Below are 27,489 nucleotides of genomic sequence, written 5' to 3' on the forward strand. Positions count from 1 at the left end.
GGGCTTGGGAGTCAGAGGTCATGGGTTCTAATCCCGGCTCTGCCACTTGTCTGCCGTGTGACCTTGGGCGAGTCACTTCGTTTCTCTGGGCCTCAGTTCCCTCATCTGTAAAATGGGGATGAAGATTGTGAGCCCCACGTGGGACAACCTCGTCACCTTGTATCCACCCAGCGCTTAGAACGGTGCTTGGCACATAGTAAGCGCTTAACATCAGTATTATTATATTATTATTATTCTCTGGGCCTCCGTTCCCTCATCTGTAAAATGGGGATGGAGACTGTGAGCCCCACGTGGGACAACCTGATCACCTTCCCAAGTGCTGAGTCCAGTGCTCTGCACACAGTAAGTGCTCAATAAGAAGCAGCGTGGCTCAGTGGAAAGAGCATGAGCTTTGGAGTCAGAGGTCATGGGTTCAAATCCCAGCTCCGCCAATTGTCAGCTGTGTGACTTTGGGCAAGTTACTTAACTTCTCTGTGCCTCAGTTACCTCATCTGTTAAATGGGGATTAAGACTGTAAGCCCCACATGGGACAACCTGATCACCTTGTATCCCCCCAGTGCTTAGAACAGTGCTTTGCACATAGTAAGCACTTAATAAATGCCATCATTATTATTATCTTCTAGACTGTGAGCTCACTGTTGGGTAGGGACCGTCTCTATATGTTGCCAACTTGTACTTCCCAAGGTACTTAGTACAGTGCTCTGCACACAGTAAGTGCTCAATCAATACGATTGAATGAATGAATCATCTTGTATCCCCCCCCCAGTGCTTAGAACGGTGCTCAATAAATATGATTGAATGAATGAATCACCTTGTATCCCCCCAGTGCTTAGAACGGTGCTTGGCACATAGTAAGCGCTTAACATCAGTATTATTATATTATTATTATTCTCTGGGCCTCCGTTCCCTCATCTGTAAAATGGGGCTGGAGACCGTGAGCCCCACATGGGACAACCTGCTCGCCTTCCCAAGCGCTGAGTCCAGTGCTCTGCACACAGTAAGCACTCAATCAATACGATTGAATGAATGAATCACCTTGTATCCCCCAAGCACTTAGAACGGTGCTTGGCACATAGTAAGCGCTTAACATCAGTATTATTATATTATTCTTCTTCTCTGGGCCTCCGTTCCCTCATCTGTAAAATGGGGCTGGAGACTTTGAGCCCCGCGTGGGACAACCTGATCACCTTCCCAAGGGCTGAGTCCAGTGCTCCGCACACAGTAAGTGCTCAATAAATGTGACTGAATGAATGCATGAATTTACCCCAGTGCTTAGAACAGTGCTTGTACATATCTATTCTATTTTATTTTGTTAGTATGTTTGGTTTTGTTCTCTGTCTCCCCCTTTTAGACTGTGAGCCCACTGTTGGGTAGGGACTGTCTCTCTATATTGCCAACTTGTACTTCCCAAGCGCTTAGTACAGTGCTCTGCACACAGTAAGCGCTCAATAAATACGATTGATTGATTGGCACATAGTAAGCGCCTAACAAATGCTATGATTGTTATAGTTATCGCCTCAAAGGCTCGGGGTGAAGGATGCTTAGAACAGGGCTTGGCACATAGTAAGCACCTAACAAATGCTATTATTGTTATCATTATCGCCTCAAAGGCTCGGGGTGAAGGATGCTTAGAACAGGGCTTGGCACATAGTAAGTGCCTAACAAATGCTATGATTGTTATTATTATCTCCTCAAAGGCTCGGGGTGAAGGATGCTTAGAACAGGGCTTGGCACATAGTAAGCGCCTAACAAATGCTATGATTGTTATTATTATCTCCTCAAAGGCTCCGGGTGAAGGATGCTTAGAACAGGGCTTGGCACATAGTAAGCGCCTAACAAATGCTATTATTGTTCTAATTATCGCCTCAAAGGCTCGGGGTGAAGGATGCTTAGAACAGGGCTTGGCACATAGTAAGCGCCTAACAAATGCTATTATTGTTATAGTTATCTCCTCAAAGGCTCGGGGTGAAGGATGCTAGTAGGCCTGGGGCGTGAGGAGTGAGCTGGGTTGGCCAAGGGACTACATTTCCCATCAGCCCCTCGGGGTCACGTGGGGTGGGTACCAAGAGCGCGTTTCCGGTCGGGGCAAAGAGGAGGCAACCAGAGGTGGGTAAGTGTGGCTGCCTGGGCAAGCTTGCATGGGGGGCCCAATCAATCAATCAATCGTATTTATTGAGCGCTTACTATGTGCAGAGCACTGTACTAAGCGCTTGGGAAGTACAAATTGGCAACAGGTCACCTCCCCCCATCTTGGGCCACAGGGATAAGGACCCATCTCCCCATCTTACCTCCTTCCCTTCCCCACAGCACCTGCATATATGTATATATGTTTGTACATATTTATTACTCTATTTATTTATTTTGCCTGTACATATCTATTCATTTTATTTTGTTAGTATGTTTGCTTTTGTTCTCTGTCTCCCCCCTTTTAGACTGTGAGCCCACTGTTGGGTAGGGACTGTCTCTATGTGTTGCTAACTTGGACTTCCCAAGCGCTTAGTACAGTGCTCTGCACACAGTAAGCGCTCAATAAATACGATTGATTGATTGACCCCAGTGGGACGAGGCTAGACTCAGGGGGGGCCCCCGCGGGGGTCGTGTGCCCCTCCCAGTTTGGTCAACTAGGTTAATTAATAATAATAATAAGGATGGCATTTATTAAGCGCTTACTGTGTGCCAAGCACTGTTCTAAGCGCTGGGGAGGTTACAAGGTGATCGGGTTGTCCCACTTGGGGCTCACAGTCTTTCTCCCCGTTTTACAGAGGAGGGAGCTGAGGCCCAGAGCAGGTAAGTGACTTGCCCGAAGTCACACAGCTGGCAAGTGGCAGAGCCCGGGATTTGAACCCGCGATCTCTGACTCGAAAGCCCATGCTCTTTCCACTGAGCCACGCTGCTTCTCTCATTAATTAATGATGGTATTAAGCGCTTACTCCCCCCCCTCCATCCCCCCGTCTTACCTCCTTCCCTTCCCCACAGCACCTGTATATATGTATATATGTTTGTACAGATTTATTTATTTATTTATTTTACTTGTACATATCTATTTATTTTATTTTGTTAGTATGTTTGGTTTTGTTCTCTGTCTCCCCCTTCTAGACTGTGAGCCCACTGTTGGGTAGGGACTGTCTCTATATCTTGCCAACTTGTACTTCCCAAGCGCTTAGTACAGTGCTTTGCACACAGTAAGCGCTCAATAAATACGATTGATGATGATGATGATGATGATACTAGACTTCTAAACTGTGAGCCCACTGTTGGGTAGGGACTGTCTCTATATGTTGCTTCACTTCCCCAGCACCTGTATATATGTTTGTACATATTTATTATTCTATTTATTTATTCATTTATTTTACTTGTACATATCTATTCTATTTATTTTATTTTGTTAATATGTTTGGTTTTGTTCTCTGTTTCCCCCTTCTAGACTGTGAGCCCGCTGTTGGGTAGGGGCTGTCTCTATATGTTGCCAACTTGTACTTCCCAAGCGCTTAGTACAGTGCTCTGCACACAGTAAGCACTCCATAAATACGATTGATTGATTGTACTTCCCAAGCGCTTAGTACAGTGCTCTGCACACAGTAAGTGCTCAATAAATACGATTGAATGAATGAATGAATGCACGCAAATCGGGTTGGACACAGCCCCTCGTCCCACGTGGGGCTCACGGTCTCAATCCCCATTTTACAGATGGGGTAACTGAGGCAGAGAGAAGTGAAGTGACTTGCCCAAGGTCACACAGCAGACAAGTGGTGGAGTGGAATTAGAACCCAGGACCATCTGACTCCCATAATAATAATAATAGTGGCATTTATTAAGTGCTTACTATGTGCAAGGCATTGTTCTAAACGCTGGGGAGGGTAATAATAATAATAGCATTTATTAAGTGCTTACTATGTGCAAAGCACTGTTCTAAGTGCTGGGGAGGTTACAAGGTGATCAGGTTGTCCCACGTGGGGCTCACCGTCTTAATCCCCATTTTATAGATGAGGGAACTGAGGCCCAGAGAAGTTAAATGACTTGCCCAAAGTCACCCAGCTGACTAGTGGCGGAGCCGGGATTTGAACCCATGACCTCTGACTCCAAAGCCCGGGCTCTTTCCACTGAGCCACGCTGCTTCTCTATGCTTCCCATGCCCATGCTCTATCCATGATGCCATGCTGCTTCGGTCAAGGGACTTCATCCTCCCCTGCCTGGTCAGAGTGGCTCAGTGGAAAGAGCCTGGGCTTTGGAGCCAGAGGTCATGGGTTCGAATCCCGGCTCCGCCACATGTCTGCTGTGTGACCTTAGGCAAGTCACTTAACTTCTCTGGGCCTCAGTTCCCTCATCTGGAAAATGGGGATGAAGACTGTGAGCCCCTCGTGGGACAACCTGATCACCTCGTATCCCCCCAGCGCTTAGAACAGTGCTTTGCACATAGTAAGCGCTTAACAAATGCCAACATTATTATTATTATTATTATGTCTGCTGTGTGACCTTGGGCAAGTCACTTCACTTCTCTGAGCCTCAGTTCCCTCATCTGTAAAACGGGGATTAAGACTGTGAGCCCCACGTGGGACAACCTGATCACCTCGTATCCCCCCAGCGCTTAGAACAGTGCTTTGCACATAGTAAGCGCTTAACAAATGCCATCATTATTTTCCTGCCCTTCGTCAAGGCAGTGTGGCCTGTTGGGCAGAGCAGGGGTTTGGGTGTCGCACGAAATGTGTTGCATCCCCAGCTCTGTCGGATGACTTGAGGAGAGACACCACTCCACCCCTTTGCCTCATCTGTAAAATGGGGATTAAGACGGTGAGCCCCACGTGGGACAACCTGATCACCTTGTAACCTCCCCAGTGCTTAGAACAGTGCTTTGCACATAGTAAGCGTTTAATAAATGCTATCGTTATTATTATTATTACCCTCCCCAGCGCTTAGAACAATGCTTTGCACACAGTAAGCGCTTAATAAATGCAAATTCAAATGACCAGACCAGACTGAGCCCCCTCCTTCCTCTCCTCTTTCCCTCCCCACAGCACCTGGATGTATGTTTGTACAGATTTATTACTCTATTTTACTTGTCCATATTTACTATTCTATTTATTTTGTTAATGATGTGCATCTAGCTTTATTTCTATTTATTCTGATGACACCTGTCCACATGTTTTGTGGTCTGTCTTTCCCTTCGGGACTGTGAGCCCGTTGTTGCGTATTCATTCATTCATTCATTCATTCAGTCATATTTATTGGGTGCTTACTGTGTATAATAATGATGGCATTTGTTAAGCGCTTACTACGTGCCAAGCACTGTTCTAAGCGCTGCGGGGGGAAGCAAGGAATCAGGTTGTCCCACGTGGGGCACACAGTCTTAATCCCCCTTTTACAGATGAGGTAATTGAGGCCCAGAGAAGTTAAGTGACTTCACCAAAGCCACGCAGCTGACAAGAGGCAGAGCCGGGATGAGAACCCACGATCTCCGACTCATTCATTCATTCAGTCGTATTTATTGAGCGCTTACTGTGTGCAGAGCGCTGTACTAAGCGCTTGGGAAGTCCAAGTTGGCGACATAGAGAGACGGTCCCTACCCAACAGCGGGCTTACAGTCTAGAACGGGGAAGCCCTCCCAAGCCCGGGCTATTTCCACTGAGCCACGCCGCTTCTTTTATGAGAGCAAAATCAGATGGAAATAGTGGTGTTCAAGCACTTACTATATCATCCATTCGATCATATTTATTGAGCGCTTATTGTGTGCAAAGCACTGTACTAAGCACTTGGGAGAGTACGGTATAACAAGAAACAGACACATTCCCTGCCCACAATCAGCTTCCAGGCCCGGTACTCAGCACAGGGGTGAGAAGCAGCATAGCCTAGTGGAAAGGATACAGGCCTGGGAATCAGAAGACCTGAGTTCTAATCCTGCCCTCCCACTTGCCTGCTCTGTGACTGAGCAAATGACTTCTCTGTGCCTCATTTCCCTCATCAGCAAAACGGGGATTCAAGACTTGGTCTTCCTCCTTCTTAGACCATGAGCCCCGTGTGAGACCTGATTATCTTGTCTCCACCCCAGCACTCAGTACAGTGTTCGGCACATAGTAAGCGCTTAACAAATACCAAGATAATCAGAATGGCCTACTGGAAAGAGCCCAGACGTGGGAATCAGGGCCCAGATTCTCATCCCTGTATATATGTATATCCTGTATATATGTATATGTTTGTACGTATTTATTACTCTATTTTACTTGTACATACCTATTCTATTTATTTTATTTTGTTACTATGTTTGGTTTTGTTCTTTGTCTCCCCCTTTAAGACTGTGAGCCCACTGTTGGGTAGGGACTGTCTCTCTATGTTGCCAACTTGTACTTCCCAAGCGCTTAGTACAGTGCTCTGCACACAGTAAGCGCTCAATAAATACGATTGATGATGATAATCCCAGCTCTGCCACTTGACTGCTTTGTGGCTTTGAGCAAGTCACTTCCCTGGGCTTAGTTCCTCAGCTGAAAAAGGGGTTTTAATGCCTGTTCTCCCTCTTATTTAGACACGGGAGCCCCATGTGGGACAGGGACTGTGTCCGATCTATCTCGTAGACACCCCCCACCGCTTAGTGCAGTGCTTGGCACATAGTGTAAGCTCATAACGAACTGCGCAATTATTCCGTCTCCTCCTGAGGCCAGGGGATATTTGAGAACTGGCAGAGTGAGGACAACTGGTCCAGCTGCTGACTCCAGTTTCTAAGGGTCCCCCGGGACCCCACCAAATGCTATACTGTGCTCTCCAGAGCACTTAATACAGTGCCCTGCAGAGTAAGCACTCAATAAATATGACTGTTGGATTGATTTCCAGGAAGGAGTTGCCCCCAGCCTCCTACTCCAGTGGGTTCTTGGTGGCTGGCTGAACAAATTCTATAATTTGTTATATTAAAATGGCCAGACTGAGCCCCCTCCTTCCTCTCCTCTTCCCCTCCCCACAGCACCTGGATGTGTGTTTGTACAGATTTATTACTCTATTTTACCTGTACATAGTTACTATTCTATTTATTTTGTTAATGATGTGCAGCTAGCTTTATTTCTATTTATTCTGATGACACCTGTCCACATGTTTTGTGGTCTGTCGCTCCCTTCTAGACTGTGAGCCCGTTGTTGGGTATTCATTCATTCATTCAATTAGGGAAGGAGCATGGCTCATTGGAACGAGCACGTGCTTGGAAGTCGGAGGTCACGGGTTCAAATCCTAACTCCGCCACTTGTCTGCTGTGTGACCTTGGGCAAGTCACTTCACTTCTCTGAGCCCGTTCCCTCATCTGTAAAATGGGGATTAAGACTGTGAGCTCCACGTGGGACAACCTGATCACGTTGTAATCTCCCCAGCGCTTAGAACAGTGCTTTGCACATAGTAAGCGCTTAATAAATGTTATCATTATTATTATTCAATCGTATTTATTGAGTGCTTTCTGCATGCAGAGCACTGTACTAAGCGCTTGGGAAGTCGTATCTATATGTTGCCAACTTGTACTTCCCAAGCGCTTATTAGTACAGTGCTCTGCACACAGTAAGTGCTCAATAAATACGATTGAATGAATGAATGAATAATTTAAACCCAGTTCTTTCATGTGGTCCTGAAGGACCACTTATGCTTGTCCTAAAAAACTCAATACAGCATTCCATTAAAACTGAAAAGACCCAAAAGAGCAAGGAGAACAACATATTTCTTCTAGGTGATCTGAGGGCTCTTTTTATTTTTAAGGTTTTTAAGGACTTTGTGCAAACACTGGCCTCAATCAGTGGTATTTATTGAACGCTTGGGACGGTACGGTAGAGTTGGTAGACATGATCCCTCCCCATAAGGAGCTTACAGTCTAGACGGGAAGATAGACTAATTCTGTTGTATTGTACGTTCCCAAGCGCTCAGTACAGTGCTCTGCACATAGCACAGAGAAGCAGCGTGGCTTAGTGGAAAGAGCCCGGGCTTGGGAGTCAGAGGTCACGGGTTCTAATCCCGGCTCCGCCACTTGTCAGCTGTGAGACTTGGGGCGAGTCACTTCACTTCTCTGTGCCTCAGTTGCCTCATCTGTAAAATGGGGATTAAGACTGTGAGCCCCACGTGGGACAACTTGTATCTATCCCAGTGCTTAGAACGGATTTATTTCTTTTACTTGTACATATCTATTCTATTTTATTTTGTTAATATGTTTGGTTTAGTTCTCCGTCTCCCCCTTCTAGACTGTGAGCCCACTGTTCGGTAGGGACCGTCTCTATATGTTGCCAACTTGGACTTCCCAAGCGCTTAGTACAGTGCTCTGCACACAGTAAGCGCTCAATAAATACGATTGATTGATTGCTAGGCCGGTAGTAAGTGCTTAACAAATACCGTCATTATTATCATTATTATAGTAAGCACTCAATAAATACCGTTGATTGATTAAAGTAAATTTACAAATAGGAGAAATGGCAGCGTGTAAGGATATGACCCTATCAATAAATACAATTGATCAGAGTGCCGAGGGTGGGGTGAATATCAGCGTGCGGAGGCAGAGACTGAGGTAGAGTAAGTAGAAGGGGACTAGAGGAGCAGAGTGAGCCGGTTGGGTTGTAGTGTTAACTCGTTGTGGGCAGGGAATGTGACTGTTTATTGTTTTATTGTACTCTCGTAAGTGCTTAGTACAGTGCTGCGCGCGCAGTAAGTGCTCAATAAATATGATCGATTGAATTAATGAGTGGAGTGGGGCACGGAGAGCTGAGCGCCTTAAAGCCGACGGTAAGGTTGAGGAATAATCAGCTTGGATCCACTAGCTGTGGGCACAGGGTAGGCCCCCTTCATCATCATCATCATCGTCAATCGTATTTATTGAGACAGCCCCCCTTAGCTGTCTCTTCCCCAGACTAAAAGCCCTCAATTCCTCAGCAGCGACTGAGGCACCCGCTTTGCACCGAGCGTGGTCCTAGAGGCCCCAGAAAATGCGTCCCGGCCCCTGGCCGCCCCTGTCCCCCTCTCCGGCCGCCTTTCTTAGTCCCGCTGCTCTAGTCCCGGCCCTGTAGAAGCCCGACAGTGAAACTGGGCCAGATCCTCAGACCGCGGGGCAAGGTGGGGGGACGAGAAAGACAAGACCCCACTGCCGTGTAAAAGACTCTTTATTAGTCAGGAACCATGCTGGAGGTTGGGAATAGAACAATCCCAGGAGATTCTGGAATTGCTGGGCTCCTCCTGGGAGCGGAGGCTGGCGAAGGAGCTGCCGATCCTTGCCCTTCCCCCTGCCCGACTCCCCTCCTCCGAGCCCCGGGTAGCGCCTCTCCCCCGTTGCTGCCGCGGCCTTCTGTACCCACACGAGGCCGGCGACGGGCAGGGTCCTCGCTCTACGGTTGGCTCTCGGATTCGTTTTGTCCGGGGGGAAAGGAGGGCCGAGGCGTGGGGCTCAGTGTCCGTCCCCTCCGAACCTCTCGGGGAAGTTGGAGGCTGGGCCGGGCCCCGGACTGGGTAGGGGGGTGTCGGGGAAGATGGAAGGGAGGGGGTGCCTAGAGGGAGGGGGCTTTCCTGGGGATGATGCCGTGGGCCAGGTCACACCGCACCCCCCAGCGCAGAGCCGACCTCTTCTTCTCAGTGGGCACGAGGTAAGCGTTGGGGACGTAGACTTGGTGGGGCCTGGGGGCCGCTTCCTGGCGGTCCAGCATCTGCTCGCGGATGCCCCAGCGCAGCTCCCGGTGCGCCGTCTCCCCGGGCAGCCGCAAGCTCTCCCAGTCGCGCTTGTACGCCAGGTAGCGGGCCACCCGGTCCACCTTGCCCCGGCCCGGCAGCTCCGCCCGGGGCAGGATGAAGGACCTGGGCCGGCTGGGGAGGAGCAGGTCCTGCTCGTAGGCCGGCCGGTCCGGCTCCTCGTGCTGCAGGTAGCCGGCCGGGTCGCCCCGGACGGTGCCCGGGTAGCCGCGCTGTGGGCCCGGCTCCCCGGAGGAGCAGGTGCCCTGGTCGCTGGTGGGCGGGGACGGCGGGCGGGGGGCGTGGTAGGTCCGCAGCCCCATCAGCCTCCGCCTCAAGTCCCACAGGTCGCCCTCCAGGTCGCTCTCGCCGCCGGACTCGGGCTCCTGGAGGGCGGACTCGTCCGACACCTGAACCTCCCCGTCGGGCTTCCTCCGGAGCACCTTCCTCTTCATCACCAGCCTCTTCCGGGCCGCCTGGGGGGCGGGCTCGGGGGGCCCGGCCCCCTCGGCCGCCAGGCTCCGGGGCAGCCTCGGGAGCAGGGGCCACCCGCCGGGGGTCACCGAGGCTTTGCTGTACGGGTCGTACGAGGGCGGGCGGGCGCTCCGCTGGCTGTCCCCCTCCCCCTGGCTGGCACAGACTCGGGTGAAGGCCACGGCGGCGGCTGCCAGGCGGTCCTCGGGGTCCATGGTGACCCACCTCTGCGGGCGGGGGCCCTTCAGCGCCTCCATCACCTCCCCTGGCCTGGAAGGGCTGCAGAAACAGAAAGCAGGGATTAGTGTCCTTGGCCCGCTGGGAACCGTGGCAGTTTCCTCCATCCCTTCCCCAACCCCGGCCCTGCCGTCCTGGGCAGCCTCAGAGCCACACTTTCCTCCTGTGGGGCCTGAGAGCCCCTAGCTCTGCCCAACTTTCCACGTCCCCCCCCCCCAGGCCAAGAGGAGCCCAGTCCCGGGCAGCGCGGGGCAAGGCGGGCACCGGGAGGGTTCAGCCTCCATAAGCCGGGCGCCTGATGGCAGACGGACTGTTGTGGCCGGGTGGGTTTGGGCAGTTGGGAAAGGACCAAGGGCTAACCATAGACACAGCCCAGCTTGCCCAGGCTGCAGAGCCAGGGACGGTGGTGTCGGCTCCCAAAATCGGGGCGGAAGAGATGGCGTCCTTATGGAAACGAGAGGGAAAGCCAGAAAGCTGACCATCTGCTTCAGCCGCTGTTTCCCACCCAAGTCTTTACGGGGGCTGATGGAGGTGGGGAGAGGAGGAGGAAGTGGCTGGAAGGAGGCACTGAGGGTTCGCTAGATGGGGAGCCCTGAGTCCAACTAGATTGTTTTGTATTTTAGCACAGGGCTTGGCCCACACTTGTGTTGTGGGAACGTCTCATCATGATAAGCAGCCCCCCATTGCCTCCCAATACTGCTGCTGGAGAATAACGACCAGGTCTCTGGGCAGCATGACCCAGAGGAGAGAGCATGGGGTTTCTTGAGCCTCAGAAGATCCAGGTTCTGAGTGCAGCTCTGCCTCAGGCCCGCTGCGTGACTCTGAGCGAGTCACTTATTTCCTCCTGGGGCTTCCACTGCCTCATCTGTAAAATGGGGATAAGATCCCTGCACTTCCTCCAGCTCAGACTGTGGGCCTCGAGCGGGGCAAGGGACCACGTCGGTTCTGATGGTCTTGCGTCTTCTCTAGGGCTCGGGGCCAGAGCAAGGCCAGAACGCCATCCTTCTTCTCGTCTTGAATCCGTCGGCACGGCTTAGGGCGGAAGGGACGCGCCGGTGAACGTGAGGCCGCGGCCCCCTCCTCACGATGGCAGGAGGCGGAGGGGAGGAGATGGGCGAAACCGAGCGTCTGCTGCGGCGGAGAGTGCGGGAACTGGAGCAGGAGGTCCAGCGGCTCCAGCGGGGCCAAGCCGACGGCCAGAAGGACCCCGCGGCCGGCGGGGCCAAGAAACGCCAGCAGCGCCCGTTTGACTTCGGCGCCTACGGCCGCAGACACGTGGCCCTCAGGATCGCCTACCTGGGCTGGGGCTACCAGGGTTTCGCCAGCCAGGAGAACACGAACAACACCATCGAAGAGAGGCTGTTCGAGGCTCTGACCAAGACGCGGCTGGTCGAGACGCGACAGACTGCCAACTACCACCGGTGCGGACGGACGGACAAGGGGGTCAGCGCCTTCGGACAGGTCAGTACGGCGGCTCTGGGCCAGCGGCAACTTCGGGGCCGGGCTGGGCCTCCTTGCTTGGCTGTCGCTTGTGCTGAGAGGCCCATTGAGCAGGGCGTGCTTAATGTGGGAGGGGGTTTGGGGGGCACAAGGAACTCCAGAAGGGTCTCGGGATGTGGGGGTCCCAGCGATCGCGGCCTGGGCACTGGCCAGGGTTGGCACTTCATCTTCCTGCTACCGATGGTTTTCGATCGAGGTTGAGCCGCCCACGTCACGGCCAGAGGGGTGCGTGTGCCAGCTGGTCATGCCAGATCCCTGGGCATGTTCGGGGATGTGGCGGAAGAGGAGGTCCGGGCCCAGGCTACATCGCACTCCCCTGCCCTAAATCCATTTTCCGGGATCGGGGGTGCAACACCACCTCCCGCTTCCGTGTGGGTGGCCAAGGGGGGGGTCTCTGCCACGAATCCGTTCTCCCCCCCCATCCCCAGGTGATCTCTCTCGACCTCCGCTCCCAACTCGTCAGGGGCAGTCAGGAGGAGGAGGGCTCGGAAGATAGAGTGGCCGACCGGACTGCGGAGATCCGCTACACCCACATCCTGAACCGTGTGCTCCCCCCGGACATCCGGGTGCTGGCCTGGGCCCCGGTGGAGTCCAGCTTCAGCGCCCGGTTCAGTTGCCTCCAGCGGACGTACCGCTACTTCTTTCCCCGGGCCGACCTGGACCTCGAGGCCATGGATCGGGCGGCCCAGAAGTACGTCGGCACCCACGACTTCCGGAACTTGTGCAAGATGGACGTGGCCAATGGCGTGACCAGCTTCCAGAGGACCATCCTGTCCGCCCGGGTCCGGCAGGTGGACCGGAGCGAGGAAACGGACCGGCGGGACCCTTTCCAGCTGTGTCAGTTTGAGGTGACGGGCCAGGCCTTCCTGTACCATCAAGTCCGCTGTATGATGGCCATCCTCTTCCTGATCGGCCAGCGGATGGAGGGCCCAGAAGTCATCGACGAGCTACTGGACGTAGAAAAGAATCCCCAGAAACCCCAGTACAGGTAATCAGTAGTGGACCGCTGCACGGGTTTGAGGCTGGAAGGGAGAGGGGAGTTCTCCCTGTCCCATCCCCGTCCCCTCGTGTCTCCGCAGCATGGCCGTGGAGCTTCCTCTGGTGCTGTACGACTGCCAGTTTGAGAAGGTCGAGTGGATCTACGACCGGGAGGTCCAGGAGTTCAACGTGCGTCACCTCCAGCAGCTGTGGGCCAGCCACGCCGTCCAGACCCAGCTGCTCTTCAGCATGCTGCAGGGCCTCGACTCGGCCCTCGTGGCCCCCGGCCCAGGTAGGGGGCTCCGCCCTGGGGGCGGCGGGACGGGGGGCGGGGGCGCGGGGTCCCGACTGACACCCGGCCCGGCTGGCGGGGCGCTCCGCAGGCTCGGGGACCGACGGACCGGTCCGCTGGAGGGACGTCCGGCCGCCCTTCCGGCAGCAGGCCAGCGCTTTCGTCGAGGGCGTGAAGACGCGCACGTACAAGCCCCTGCTGGAGCGGCCCAGGTGCGAGGGGCTGGAGTCGCGGATCCGCCACTTCGTCCGCAGGGGCCGCATCGAGCCGCCCGGGGAGGGGGCGGCGGCCAAGAGGGGCTGCGGAGAGACCGCTCAGGGTGGGGACCGGGCCCCCGAGCGACTCCCGAAGAGGGTCTGTGCGGGCCCTGTGGCGCCGGACGCCACCTGCCCCGAGATCACGGCCGAGATCCGGACCGTGGATCCGCCCGGCTCTCCCGGCCGGGAGCCGACGGGTAGGGAAGAAACCTGAGCCTCCCCCCGGCCGGGGAGACTCGGCCCTTCCCTTTCCAATTCATTAAAATTGCTCTGCTTTTTTAACCATGGCGTCTTTCTGGTCTTGTCTGCTGTGTGACCCTGGGCGAGTCACTTCAGTTCTCTGGGCCTCAGTCCGGGGTGGCTTGGTCCAAATCCTGAAGTCTTCAATAATAATAATAATAATGATGGCATTTATTAAGCGCTTACTATGTGCAAAGCACTGTTCTAAGCGCTGGGGAGGTTACAAGGTGATGAGGTTGTCTTCATCCCCATTTTACAGGTGAGGGAACTGAGGCCCAGAGAAGTCAAGTGACTTGCCCCAAGTCACACAGCTGACAAGTGGCAGAGCCGGGATTTGAACCCATGACCTCTGATTCCAAAGCCCGGGCTCTTTTCCACTGAGCCACGCTGCTTCTCTGATTCTCTGCTTCAATGGGTCGGAGTGCCTGGAAGCAGCATTGGCGGTGGGGATGGGGATGGGAGCACAAGCCAGGAGGGCCCGCGTGAGTTTGTGTACTTGGAGCCGTGTACACACCCTGAAAGGAACTTTGCTGGCAGGGCAGCATCGTCTCCTAGAGTGCGGGACAACTTTCATCATCATCATCATCAATCGTATTTATGGAGCACTTACTATGTGCAGAGCACTGTACTAAGTGCTTGGGAAGTACAAATTGGCAACATATAGAGACAGTCCCTACCCAACAGTGGGCTCACAGTCGAAAAGGGGGAGACAGAGAACACAACCAAACATACTAACTGTGAGCCCACTGTTGGGTAGGGACTGTCTCTATGTGTTGCCAATTTGTACTTCCCAAGCGCTTAGTACAGTGCTCTGCACATAGTAAGCGCTCAATAAATACGATTGATGATGATGATACTAACAAAATAAAATAAATAAATAGATAGAATAAATAAAATAAATAAAACTTACACAGACCTACCTACACAGGCGTGGGCTCGGCAGCGGGCTGCTGTAGAGGACGCCCCCTCCAAAGTCCAGCCTAAGCCTCGGGGCAGAGGGAGGGGAAGGGAAGCAGCCAGAAGGAGGGAAATGTCTGCTGGGGCTAAAATTTTTGACTGAGGGCCCCTCGGGGCAGCTCAGCGGGGAAGCAGACTCCTTGGAAATCCTTTAAACGGTTGGCAACCGAGGCCAGCCAAGACCTCGTGGCTGCCGAGGGGGCTACCCTGATGGTGTCTGCCTGGCTCTGCCCTCACGTTGGCCCTAATCTGGCTCGGGGTGCAAGGTTCTCGCATGCACTTCGCCATAAGCTGCAGGGACGAGAGCGTGAACGGCCCTGAGCAAACCACTAGCACTAGAATCAATCCCTTCAGGCGGGTTCTCAGTCTCTGGCCTCGACTGGCCCGACTCGGAGGAGTAACGCCCGCACACACACACATCTCTGTCACGTCCGGAGAATTTCCACTTAGAAACCGGCCCGTTCATGCCAGCCACCGATCCGTAAAAGAAAGCTCGGTTGTACAGGTAAACGATCCCCGCCGCAAACTTGGTGCTTTAAACGGGTGCTTCAGGATGTCAAGATCGTACCAAGGGAACAGCTTTCATTTGGAAATGATGTGATAAATGAGCACGTTTTAGATTTTAGCCCAATGGGAACTTAGATTTCTTCCCCCACGTGCCTGGTATTCTGGTCAGACCTGGCTTGTCTTCGCTGAGCCTTGGGGGCAGAAGCCTTGGCAAAAACCGCTTTGTACTCACCAAGATTGGTCGGTAGACGGAAGAAATATTCTGGGTTTTCCGGGGTTATCAAACAACCCGCGGTCAGATCTTCTAAGCCGGCCTGGGCCTGGACTGTAACTTAATTCAAGAATAAGAGGTCATTATTACCCGAACCCCTCACTGCCCCGCACCAAGCTTAGCACACGAGATGAGCATCAGAAATTCCCTGTTGCACAGGTGGCTTGGAGGTGACCTCATAATCTGAACTCTGGAATGGGAGGGAGGGAGGAGGCTTTTCCACATCGCGGGAAAGGACCAAGCCGGTGGCCACACAGTAACTGGGAGCAGGGGTTGAAGGCCTTGACCCTGGGTGGTGCCCGTTGGCTCACAGCGGGCATCTTGTGGGGATAGGCCAGAGAGGGGGAAGTATATAATAATAATGGTATTTGTTAATAATAATAATGGCATTTATTAAGCGCTTACTATGTGCAAAGCACTGTTCTAAGCACTGGCGAGGGTACAAGGTGATCAGGTTGTCCCACAGAGGGCTCACGGTCTTCACCCCCATTTTACAAATGAGGTCACTGAGGCCCAGAGACGTTAAGTGACTTGCCCAGAGTCGTCATCATCATCATCAATCGTATTTATTGAGCGCTTACTATGTGCAGAGCACTGTACTAAGCGCTTGGGAAGTACAAAGTGGCAACATATAGAGACAGTCCCTACCCAACATTGGGCTCAAGTCACACAGCTGACAAGCAGTGGAGCCGGGATTTGAACCCATGACCTCCGACTCCAAAGCCCGGGCTCTTTCCACCGAGCCACGCTGCTTCAATGGTATTTGTTAAGCGCTTACTATGTGCAAAGCACTGCTCTAAGTATCTCCCCACAGGCTGCCAGCTTCACCCTGGGCATTGGACTATTTCATTCAATCGTATTTACTCAGCGCTTACTGTGCGCGGAGCACTGTACTAAGCGCTTGGGAAGTGCAAGCTGGCAACATATATGCGAGCCAACAGCGGGCTCACAGTCTAGAAGGGGGAGACAGACAACAAAACATATTCACAAACTAAATAGTAAATATGTGCAAGTAAAATAGAGTGATAAATATGTACAAACTATTCTATTTAATAATAATAATAACGTTGGCATTTGTTAAGCGCTTACTATGTGCAAAGCACTGTTCTAAGCCCTGAATTTTTCTAATATTTCTAATCAGGGAACCAGGTGAGGACATTGGCACCTCCTCCTCTCACACCACAGTGCCGGGAAAAGGAGATGGGCACACATGGCATCTTGGTGCCACTTTTCAAAGATGCCTCAACTCGCGAGTGGTCCGGGGAAGGGGACCACTATTACTCTATTTATTTATTATTACTCTATTTATTTATTATTATTCTATTTATTTATTTTACTTGTACATATCTATCCTATTTATTTTATTTTGTTGGTATGTTTGGTTTTGTTCTCTGTCTCCCCCTTTTAGACTGTGAGCCCACTGTTGGGTAGGGACTGTCTCTATGTGTTGCCAACTTGTACTTCCCAAGCGCTTAGTACAGTGCTCTGCACATAGTAAGCGCTCAATAAATATGATTGATGATGATGATGATGACCACCTTTTTAGTCTTTTAGACTGTGAGCCCGCTGTTGGGTAGGGACTGTCTCTCTATGTTGCCAACTTGGACTTCCCAAGCGCTTAGAACGGTGCTCTGCACACAGTAAGCGCTCAATAAATACGATTGATGATGGTGACTGATGACCACTTTTTTAGTCTTTTAGACTGTGAGCCCACTGTTGGGTAGGGACTGTCTCTATGTGTTGCCAATTTGTACTTCCCAAGCGCTTAGTACAGTGCTCTGCACATAGTAAGCGCTCAATAAATACGATTGATGATGATGATGATGATGACCACTTTTTTAGTCTTTTAGACTGTGAGCCCACTGTTGGGTAGGGACTGTCTCTCTATGTTGCCAACTTGGACTTCCCAAGCGCTTAGAACGGTGCTCTACACACAGTAAGCGCTCAATAAATACGATTGATGATGGTGACTGATGACCACTTTTTTAGTCTTTTAGACTGTGAGCCCACTGTTGGGTAGGGACTGTCTCTATGTGTTGCCAATTTGTACTTCCCAAGCGCTTAGTACAGTGCTCTGCACATAGTAAGCGCTCAATAAATACGATTGATGATGATGATGATGATGACCACTTTTTTAGTCTTTTAGACTGTGAGCCCACTGTTGGGTAGGGACTGTCTCTCTATGTTGCCAACTTGGACTTCCCAAGCGCTTAGAACGGTGCTCTGCACACAGTAAGCGCTCAATAAATACGATTGATGATGATGACTGATGACACGGGCTGCCCAGGAGGAGGAACGGCACAGACCTCGGCTTCGATCTCGCTGACATAGCTCCGCTAAACAGGGGGAAGAGGAGAAATCAGCAGAACTCCCACCTGTTCTAAGCACGTAATCGCACGGTGTCCCGAGGTGACCCTCGGGTACCGGCCATCGCAAGGTCAAAAGCTATCTCTTGACCACCTCAGCCAGCGGGAGGAACTCGGAAGTGAGGGTGGGATACCACCCGCACGACCCAATCTGCTCCATTGGCAGCCCAAGCTTTTAGACTGTGAGCCCACTGTTGGGTAGGGACTGTCTCTATGTGATGCCAATTTGTACTTCCCAAGCGCTTAGTACAGTGCTCTGCACATAGTAAGCGCTCAATAAATACGATTGATTGAATACAGAAGGCGTCCCTCGCCCCCGTGCCAATCAAATTAGGCATGGAGGAGGCGGGGAGGGCAGAGATTGGGTAGACTGAGGCCGGAAGCTGGAATGGCCATGGGGCACAGGCGATAAATACCTGTCACCTCTGACCTTCGGGGTCAGAACACCAGGACACGCAGCAGCAGGAGCAGCCGACGTGTCTCTCCCTGCCCAGAAGGCCAGATCAATCAATCAATCAATCAATCATATTTATTGAGCGCTTACTATGTGCAGAGCACTGTACTAAGCGCTTGGGAAGTACAAATTGGCAACATATAGAGACAGCCCCTACTCAACAGCGGGCTCACAGTCTAAAAGGGAGAGACAGAGAACAAAACCAAACATACTAACAAAATAAAATAAATAGGCTAGATATGTACAAGTAAAATAAATAAAAAGAGTAATAAATATGTACAAATATATATACATATATACAGGTGCTGTGGGGAAGGAAAGGAGGTAAGACGGGGATGCCCGCTCTACAACCAGAACCAACACACTGAGGCAAGGGCCGCGGGACGGGTGAGTGGCTCGTGGGTGGGACCCAGGTATCCCGCTCCTGATGGGAATTATGAGTGGATTCCTCCCATGGAGGGAGAGCACATTGGGAGAGCCAGCCGCCCACCACGTGCGCGGGTAATGTCATGAATTCTTCCCACGTGGGAAAGTAAGTGGATTCTTCCCGAGTGGGAAGGGCACATGGGTGAGAGGGACTGTCTCTATATGCTGCCAATTTGTACTTCCCAAGCGCTTAGTACAGTGCTCTTGTTAATAATAATAATGGCATTTATTAAGCGCTTACTATGTGCAAAGCACCGTTCTAAGCACTGGCGAGGGCACAAGGTGATCAGGTTGTCCCACAGAGGGCTCACATTTTCATCCCCATTTTGCAGATGAGGTCCCTGAGGCCCAGGGAAGTGAAGTGACTTGCCCAAAGCCACCCAGCTGACAGGCAGTGGAGCCGGGATTTGAACCCATGACCTCCGACTCCAAAGCCCGGGCTCTTTCCACTGAGCCACGCTGCTTCAATGGTGTTTGTTAAGCGCTTACTATGTGCAAAGCACTGTTCTAAGTATCACATAGTAAGCGCTCAATAAATACGACTGATGATGATGATGATGATTAACGGATGATTGTGTTCCTCCCGTGTAGGGAAGCTCTAATATTACTAATTGATTATATTCCTCCCGAAAGGGAAGCTCAATCCATTGCGCCTACACAATTACATAAATTCAGTTCACCTCGCGGAATAAGTTTTATATAAAAAGACTGAGCCCCTTCCTTCCTCTCCCCCTCGTCCCCCTCTCCATCCCCCCATCTTACCTCCTTCCCTTCCCCACAGCACCTGTATATATGTATATATGGTTGTACATATTTATTACTCTATTTATTTATTTATTTATTTTACTTGTACATTTCTATCCTACTTATTTTATTTTGTTGGTATGTTTGGTTCTGTTCTCTGCCTCCCCCTTTTAGACTGTGAGCCCACTGTTGGGTAGGGACTGTCTCTATGTGTTGCCAATTTGTACTTCCCAAGCGCTGAGTACAGTGCTCTGCACATAGTAAGCGCTCAATAAATACGATTGATTGATTGATAAAACTTAGGCTTTCCGTCCCCGGCCTCTCTCTCTCTTGCCGATCACTGAACGAACCCGTCCCCGGACGACGGGTGACACGTGGTCCAAGTAAAGAGGGGACTTGGAAAGTCGGTAGATCAAGTCGGGGAGTGACAGGAGGCCATTTCCACGGAGCTATTTTCAGTCTTCACTGACGGCCTTGAGAAAACCAACGTACTTTGATGGCTTAACCGATCCTCCACAAATAAAGATGGCCCTCCACTGTGGAGAAGCGGCGTGGCCCAGTGGAAAGAGCCCGGGCTTTGGAGTCAGAGGTCATGGGTTCAAATCCCGGCACCGCCAACTGCCAGCGGTGTGACTTTGGACAAGTCACTTCACTTCTCCGGGCCTCGGTTCCCTCGTCTGGAAAATGGGGACTGTGAGACCCACGGGGGACAACCAGCGTGGCTCAGTGGAAAGAGCCCGGGCTTTGGAGTCAGAGGTCACGGGGTTCGAGTCCCGGCTCCGCCACATGTCTGCTGTGTGACCTTGGGCAGGTCACTTAACTTCCCGGAGCCTCAGTTACCTCATCTGTAAAATGGGGATGATGACTGTAAACCCTACGGTGGGACAACCTGATCACCTTGTATCCCCCCCAGCGCTTAGAACAGTGCTTTGCACATAGTAAGCGCTTAACAAATGCCATCATTATTATTATTATTATCACCTTGTAACCTCCCCAGCGCCTAGAACAGTGCTTTGCACACAGTAAGCGCTTAATAAATGCCGTCATTATTATTATTAGTACCCTTGTTTTACGCAGAGTCCGGAGCTGTTTCCCAGTCCTCCTCTCCCAACAGCAAGACTCCATCTTGACCGGATTTATGGTCCGAGTAATCCCACTCAGTGGACAGAATCCAGGCCTGGGAGCCAGAGGGATCTGGGTTCTAATCCTGACTTCACCACTTGTCTGCTACAGTGACCTTGAGCGAATCACGTCTCTGCGCCTCAGTTACCTTATCTGTAAAATGGGGATTAAGACTGTGAGCCCTACATGGGACAAGGGCTATGTCCAACCTGATTCGTTTATATGGACCCCAGCGCTTAGTACAGTGCCTGGCACATCGTAAGTGCTTTTTTTCTTTTTCAATCGTATTTACTGAGCGCTTACTGTGTGCAGAGCACTGTACTAAGCGCTTGGGAAGTACAGGTTGGCAACTCCTTCCCCTCCCCATCCCCCCCCGCCTTACCTCCTTCCCCTCCCCACAGCACCTGTATATATGTATATATGTTTGTACATATTTATTACTCTATTTGTACATATTTATTCTATTTATTTTATTTTGTTAATATGTTTTGTTTTGTTGTCTGTCTCCCCCTTCTAGACTGCGAGCCCGCTGTTGGATAGGGACCGTCTCTAGATGTTGCCAACTTGGACTTCCCAAGCGCTTAGTCCAGTGCTCTGCACACAGTAAGCGCTCAATAAATACGACTGAATGAATGAACATATAGAGACGGTCCCTACCCAACAACGGGCTCACATATTTATTCTATTTATTTTACTTTGTTAATATGTTTTGTTCTCTGTCTCCCCCTTCCAGACTGCGAGCCCGCTGTTGGGTAGGGACCGTCTCTCGATGTTGCCAACTTGGACTTCCCAAGCGCTTAGTCCAGTGCTCTGCACACAGTAAGCGCTCAATCAATACGATTGAATGAATGAATGAATAGTACAGTGCTCTGCACACAGTAAGCGCTCCATAAATACGGCTGAATGAATGAACATCTAGAGACGGTCCCTACCCAACAACGGGCTCACAGTCTAGAAGGGGGAGACAGACATCCAAACAAAACATATTAACAAAATAAACAGTAAATATGTACCAGTAAAATAAATCTGTACAAACATATACAGGTGCTGTGGGGAGGGGAAGGAGGTAGGGTGAGGGGGAAGAGGAAGGAGGGGGCTCAGTCTGGGAAGGCCTAACAAATATCATTTCAAAAAACAACAAACCAACCCAACAGCATCCTTTGGGAGCGGAGGCTCCCTGCGAAGGCGGTAGCGGGGGACACAGGAGGACCATTGGGCGGCTTATACACAATCCAAGCTCCGCCATCTGCCCAGGCGGATTCATTCAATCGTATTTATTGAGCGCTTACTGTGTGCAGAGCACCGTACTAAGCGCTTGGGAAGTACAAGTTGGCAACATCTAGAGACAGTCCCTACCCAACAGCGGGATCCCAGCCCTTGAAACCTAAAACCACCATCAAGACCCCCAGGGACCCTGTGCCCTTCCACAACTGCTGCCTCCCCGTCATCATCATCATCAATCGTATTTATTGAGCGCTTACTGTGTGCAGAGCACGGTACTAAGCGCTTGGGAAGTACAAGTTGGCAACATCTAGAGACGGTCCCTACCAACAGCGGGATCCCAGCCCTTGCCACCTAAAACCACCCTCAGGACCCCCAGGGACCCTGTGCCCTTCCACAACTGCTGCCTCCCCATCATCATCATCATCAATCGTATTTATTGAGCGCTTACTGTGTGCAGAGCACGGTACTAAGCGCTTGGGAAGTACAAGTTGGCAACATCTAGAGACGGTCCCTACCCAACAGCGGGATCCCAGCCCTCGCCACCTAAAACCACCCTCAGGACCCCCAGGGACCCTGTGCCCTTCCACAACTGCTGCCTCCCCATCATCATCATCATCATCATCAATCGTATTTATTGAGCGCTTACTATGTGCAGAGCACCGTACTAAGCGCTTGGGAAGTACAAGTTGGCAACATCTAGAGACGGTCCCTACCCAACAGCGGGATCCCAGCCCTTGAAACCTAAAACCACCATCAAGACCCCCAGGGACCCTGTGCCCTTCCACAACTGCTGCCTCCCCGTCATCATCATCATCAATCGTATTTATTGAGTGCTTACTGTGTGCAGAGCACGGTACTAAGCGCTTGGGAAGTACAAGTTGGCAACATCTAGAGACGGTCCCTACCAACAGCGGGATCCCAGCCCTTGCCACCTAAAACCACCCTCAGGACCCCCAGGGACCCTGTGCCCTTCCACAACTGCTGCCTCCCCATCATCATCATCATCAATCGTATTTATTGAGCGCTTACTGTGTGCAGAGCACGGTACTAAGCGCTTGGGAAGTACAAGTTGGCAACATCTAGAGATGGTCCCTACCCAACAGCGGGATCCCAGCCCTTGCCACCTAAAACCACCCTCAGGACCCCCAGGGACCCTGTGCCCTTCCACAACTGCTGCCTCCCCATCATCATCATCATCATCATCATCATCAATCATATTTATTGAGCGCTTACTATGTGCAGAGCACCGTACTAAGCGCTTGGGAAGTACAAGTTGGCAACATCTAGAGACAGTCCCTACCCAACAGCGGGATCCCAGCCCTTGAAACCTAAAACCACCATCAAGACCCCCAGGGACCCTGTGCCCTTCCACAACTGCTGCCTCCCCATCATCATCATCATCAATCGTATTTATTGAGCGCTTACTGTGTGCAGAGCACCATACTAAGCGCTTGGGAAGTACAAGTTGGCAACATCTAGAGACGGTCCCTACCCAACAGCGGGATCCCAGCCCTTGCCACCTAAAACCACCATCAGGACCCCCAGGGACCCTGTGCCCTTCCACAACTGCTGCCTCCCCATCCTATAGGTTGCCAACTTGTACTTCCAAAGCGCTTAGTACAGTGCTCTGCACACAGTAAGCGCTCAATAAATACGACTGAATGAATCCAGAGAGGGCGGATTCTCCTCCCCCTCTGCCGGAGTTCAGTTCCCTATAGCTACCTGTTCTCCTTCCTACTTGCTGTGTGTCCCTTGGGAGACGGGAACGCTATCTGATTCATTCATTCATTCATATTTAAGACGGGAACTCTACCTGATTCATTCATTCATATTTATTGAGCGCTTACTGTGTGCAGAGCACTGTACTAAGCGCTTGGGAAGTACAAGTTGGCAACATACAGAGACGGTCCCTACCCAACAGTGGCTCACAGTCTAGAAGGGGGAGACAGAGAACAAAACAAAACATATGAACAAAATAAAATAGAATAAACATGTACAAATAAAATAAATAAATAATAATAAATAAATCCGATCTGTTTAACTTGTACCAACTCCAGTGCTTATAATAATAATAATAATAATAATAATGGCATTTATTAAGCGCTTACTAAGAGCTGAAAATGGTATTTGTTAATCAATCGCATTTATTGAGCGCTTACTGTGTGCAGAGCACTGTACTAAGCGCTTGGGAAGTACAAGTTGGCAACATATAGAGACCGTCCCTACCCAACAGTGGGCTCACAGTCTAGAAGCGCTGACTATGTGCAAAGCACTGTGGCGCTGGGGTGACTAGACTGTGAGCCCACTGTTGGGTAGGGACCGCCAACTTGTACTTCCCAAGCGCTTAGTACAGTGCTCTGCACACAGTAAGCGCTCAATAAATATGATTGATGATGATGATCAGGTTGTCCCACGTGGGGCTCACAGTCTTAATCCCCATTTTACGGATGAGGTAACTGAGTCCCAGAGCAGGGAAGCGACTTGCCCAAAGTCACACAGCGGACAAGCGGCGGAGCCGGAATTAGAACCCATGACCTCTGACTCCCAAGCCTGGGCTCTGCTTGACGCTTAGTAAGAGCTTCCTTATTACCACTATTATCATCATCAATCGTATTTATTGAGCGCTTACTATGTGCAGAGCACTGTACTAAGCGCTTGGGAAGTACAAATTGGCAACATATAGAGACAGTCTCTACCCAACAGTGGGCTCACAGTCTAAAATCATATTATCATTACGATTCTGTTGCCCTCGAGACCGTAAGCTATTGTGGGCAGAGAATGTGTGTTATATTCATTATTCATTATGTATGTTATTCATTCAACTGTACTTATTGAGTGCTTACTGTGTGCAAAGCACTGTACTAAGTGCTTGGGAGAGTACAATATATCTCGTGTGGGCAGGAATGTGTCTTTTGTTATATTGTACTATCCCAAGTGTTTAGTACAATAATAACAATTGTAGTATTTCTTAATCACTTATGTGCCGGGCATTGTATTAAGCACTGGAGTGGATACAAGTAAATCAGGTTGGACACAGTCCCCGTCCCCCAGTAGTAATCCCCATTTTACAGATGAGGGAACTGAGGCCCAGAAAAGTTCAGCGACTTGCCCAAGGCCACACAGCAGGCTAGTGGTGGGGTCGGAATTAGAACCCAGGACCCATCAACTACCCAGTGCTGCTTCCCTGCACACAGTAAATGCTCTTAGTGGAAAGAGCCCGGGCTTGGAGGTCGTGGGTTCTAATCCTGGATCTGCCACTTGGAGGTCATGGGTTCAAATCCCGGCTCCGCCAATTGTCAGCTGGGTGACTTTGGGCAAGTCGCTTCACAGCGTGGCTCAGTGGAAAGAGCCCGGGCTTTGGAGTCAGAGTTCATGGGTTCGAATCCCGGCTCCACCACATGTCTGCTGTGTGACCTTGGGCAAGTCACCTACCTTCTCGGAGCCTCAGTTACCTCATCCGTAAAATGGGGATGACGACTGTGAGCCCCACGTGGGACACCGTGATCACTTTGTATCCCCTCCAGTGCTTAGAACAGTGCTTTGAACATAGTAAGCACTTAACAAATGCCATCATTTATTTAGTCACTTCTCTGGGCCTCTGTGAACTCATCTGTAAAATGGGGATGAAGACTGTGAGCCCCCCATGGGACAACCTGATCACCTTGTAACCTCCCCAGTGCTTAGAACAGTGCTTTGCACATAGTAAGCACTTAAGTGCCATCATCTATTTATTCACTTCTCTGGGCCTCAGTTCCCTCAGCTGTAAAATGGGGATGAAGACTGTGAGCCCAACGTATGACAACGTGATCACCTTGTATCCCCCCCCTAAGTGCTTAGAACAGTGCTTTGCACATAGTAAGCACTTAACAAATGCCATCATGTATTTACTCACTTCTCTGGGCCTCAGTGACCTCATCTGTAAAATGGGGATGAAGACTGTGAGCCCCCCGTGGGACAACCTGATCGCCTTGTAACCTCCCCAGTGCTTAGAACAGTGCTTTGTACATAGTAAGCACTTAAATACCATCATTTATTTATTCACTTCTCTGGGCCTCAGTGACCTCATCTGTAAAATGGGGGTGAAGACTGCTTGTACTTCCCAAGCGCTTAGTTCAGTGCTCTGCACACAGTAAGCGCTCAATAAATACTATTGAATGAATGAATGCGAGCCCCACGTGGGACAACGTGATTACCGTGTATCCACCCCAGTGCTTAGAACGGTGCTTTGCACATAGTAAGCGCTTAACAAATGCCATCATTTATTTATTCACTTCTCTGGGCCTCAGTGACCTCATCTGTAAAATGGGGATGAAGACTGTGAGCCCCACGTGGGACAACCTGATCACCTTGTATCCCCCCCAGTGCTTAGAACAGTGCTTTGCACATAGTAAGCGCTTAACAAATGCCATCATTTATTTATTCACTTCTCTGGGCCTCAGTGACCTCATCTGTAAAATGGGGATGAAGACTGTGAGCCCCCCGTGGGGCAACCTGATCGCCTTTAACCTCCCTAGCGTTTAGAACGGTGCTTGGCACATAGTAAAGGCTTAACAAATGCCATCATTTATTTAGTCACTTCTCTGGGCCTCAGTGACCTCATCTGTAAAATGGGGATGAAGGCTGTGAGCCCCCCGTGGGACAACCTGATCGCCTTATAACCTCCCCAATGCTTAGAACAGTGCTTTGCACATAATAAGCACTTAACAAATGCCATCATTTATTTATTCACTTCTCTGGGCCTCAGTTCTCTCATCTGTAAAATGGGGATGAAGGCTGTGAGCCCCCTGTGGGGCAACCTGATCACCTTATAACCTCCCCAGTGCTTAGAACGGTGCTTGGCACTGAGTAGGCGCTTAACAAATGCCACAATTAATTAATTAATTAATTAAATACCAACATTATTATTATTTTTGATGGACCGATTGCTGCCCCATCACTAGGCTCGGGTTCGAGCCCCGGGCCACCCAAAGGGCCGGACTGGGGTCTGGCGATGGGTGGCCCGCTCTTCCGGCCCGAGCTCGGAGAGGGGAAACTGAGGCACGGCACTGACCTGACAATGGGTCGTACTGGGGCCTCGTGCGCAGGCGCAGAACGCTCCTCCCGGCCGTTGAGCTCCAGCGCCGCCGTCGGTTTAAACCAGGAAGGACGCCCCACCCCCGGGCCTCGCCCTTCCTCGAATGTGATTGGCGATGATGAATCACGTGATCGCCAACCCGGATTTTCCATTGGTCCGCTCCATCCCCAATCCTCCGCCCCCTCCCGTTGTCCTGGTAACGCCCTTCCTATTGGTCCGCTCCACCCCCAATCCTCCGCCTCCTCCCGTTGTCCTGGTAACGCCTCCGCCGCGGGAAGAAGCCCGCCCTACGCTCACGTGACACGGAGCGGCTGCCCCACTGCCCTCTGGGAATTGTAGTTCGCCTCTGTGAGGCGAGCTAGACATTCATTCATTCATTCAATCGTATTTATTAATAATAATAATAATAATGATGGCATTTGTTAAGGGCTTACTATGTGCAAAGCACTGTTCTAAGAGCTGGGGAGGTTACAAGGTGATCAGGTTGTCCCACGCGGGGCTCACAGACTTAATCCCCATTTTACAGATGAGGAAACTGAGACCCAGAGAAGTGAAGTGACTTGGCCAAGGTCACACAGCTGACTTGTGGCGGAGCCGGGATTCGAACCCATGACCTTTGACTCCAAAGGCCGGGCTCTTTCCACTGATCCACACTGCTTCTTTATGAGGGAACTGAGTCACAGAGAAGTGACTGTGGGCCCAC

The 27,489-nt window shown here is 51.2% G+C and overlaps 2 protein-coding genes across 3 annotated transcripts; one reads left to right on the forward strand and one right to left on the reverse strand.

The window, feature by feature from the left end:
* Window positions 1–9,093: 9,093 nt before the first annotated feature.
* Window positions 9,094–26,820, reverse strand: HYLS1 (HYLS1 centriolar and ciliogenesis associated). Of its 2 annotated transcripts, none has more exons than XM_038754825.1 (3): window positions 26,763–26,820; window positions 15,338–15,436; window positions 9,094–10,416 (listed from the first exon to the last, which is right to left on the reverse strand). In XM_038754825.1, the coding sequence occupies exon 3, from the start codon at window positions 10,392–10,394 to the stop codon at window positions 9,486–9,488; it is 909 nt and encodes a 302-aa protein (XP_038610753.1). In that variant the 5' UTR covers window positions 10,395–10,416; window positions 15,338–15,436; window positions 26,763–26,820; the 3' UTR covers window positions 9,094–9,485. The 2 variants fall into 2 exon arrangements, with proteins under 2 accessions (XP_038610753.1, XP_038610754.1); XM_038754826.1 differs by lacking the exon at window positions 26,763–26,820 and adding an exon at window positions 26,610–26,661.
* Window positions 11,183–13,669, forward strand: PUS3 (pseudouridine synthase 3). Its single transcript, XM_038754824.1, has 4 exons — window positions 11,183–11,835; window positions 12,303–12,862; window positions 12,954–13,144; window positions 13,236–13,669. The coding sequence occupies exons 1-4, from the start codon at window positions 11,461–11,463 to the stop codon at window positions 13,613–13,615; spliced, it is 1,506 nt and encodes a 501-aa protein (XP_038610752.1). The 5' UTR covers window positions 11,183–11,460; the 3' UTR covers window positions 13,616–13,669.
* Window positions 26,821–27,489: the final 669 nt, after the last annotated feature.

The sequence above is a fragment of the Tachyglossus aculeatus genome, chromosome 11 (assembly GCF_015852505.1).
Source record: "Tachyglossus aculeatus isolate mTacAcu1 chromosome 11, mTacAcu1.pri, whole genome shotgun sequence".
NCBI classification, from domain to species: Eukaryota; Metazoa; Chordata; class Mammalia; order Monotremata; family Tachyglossidae; genus Tachyglossus; species Tachyglossus aculeatus.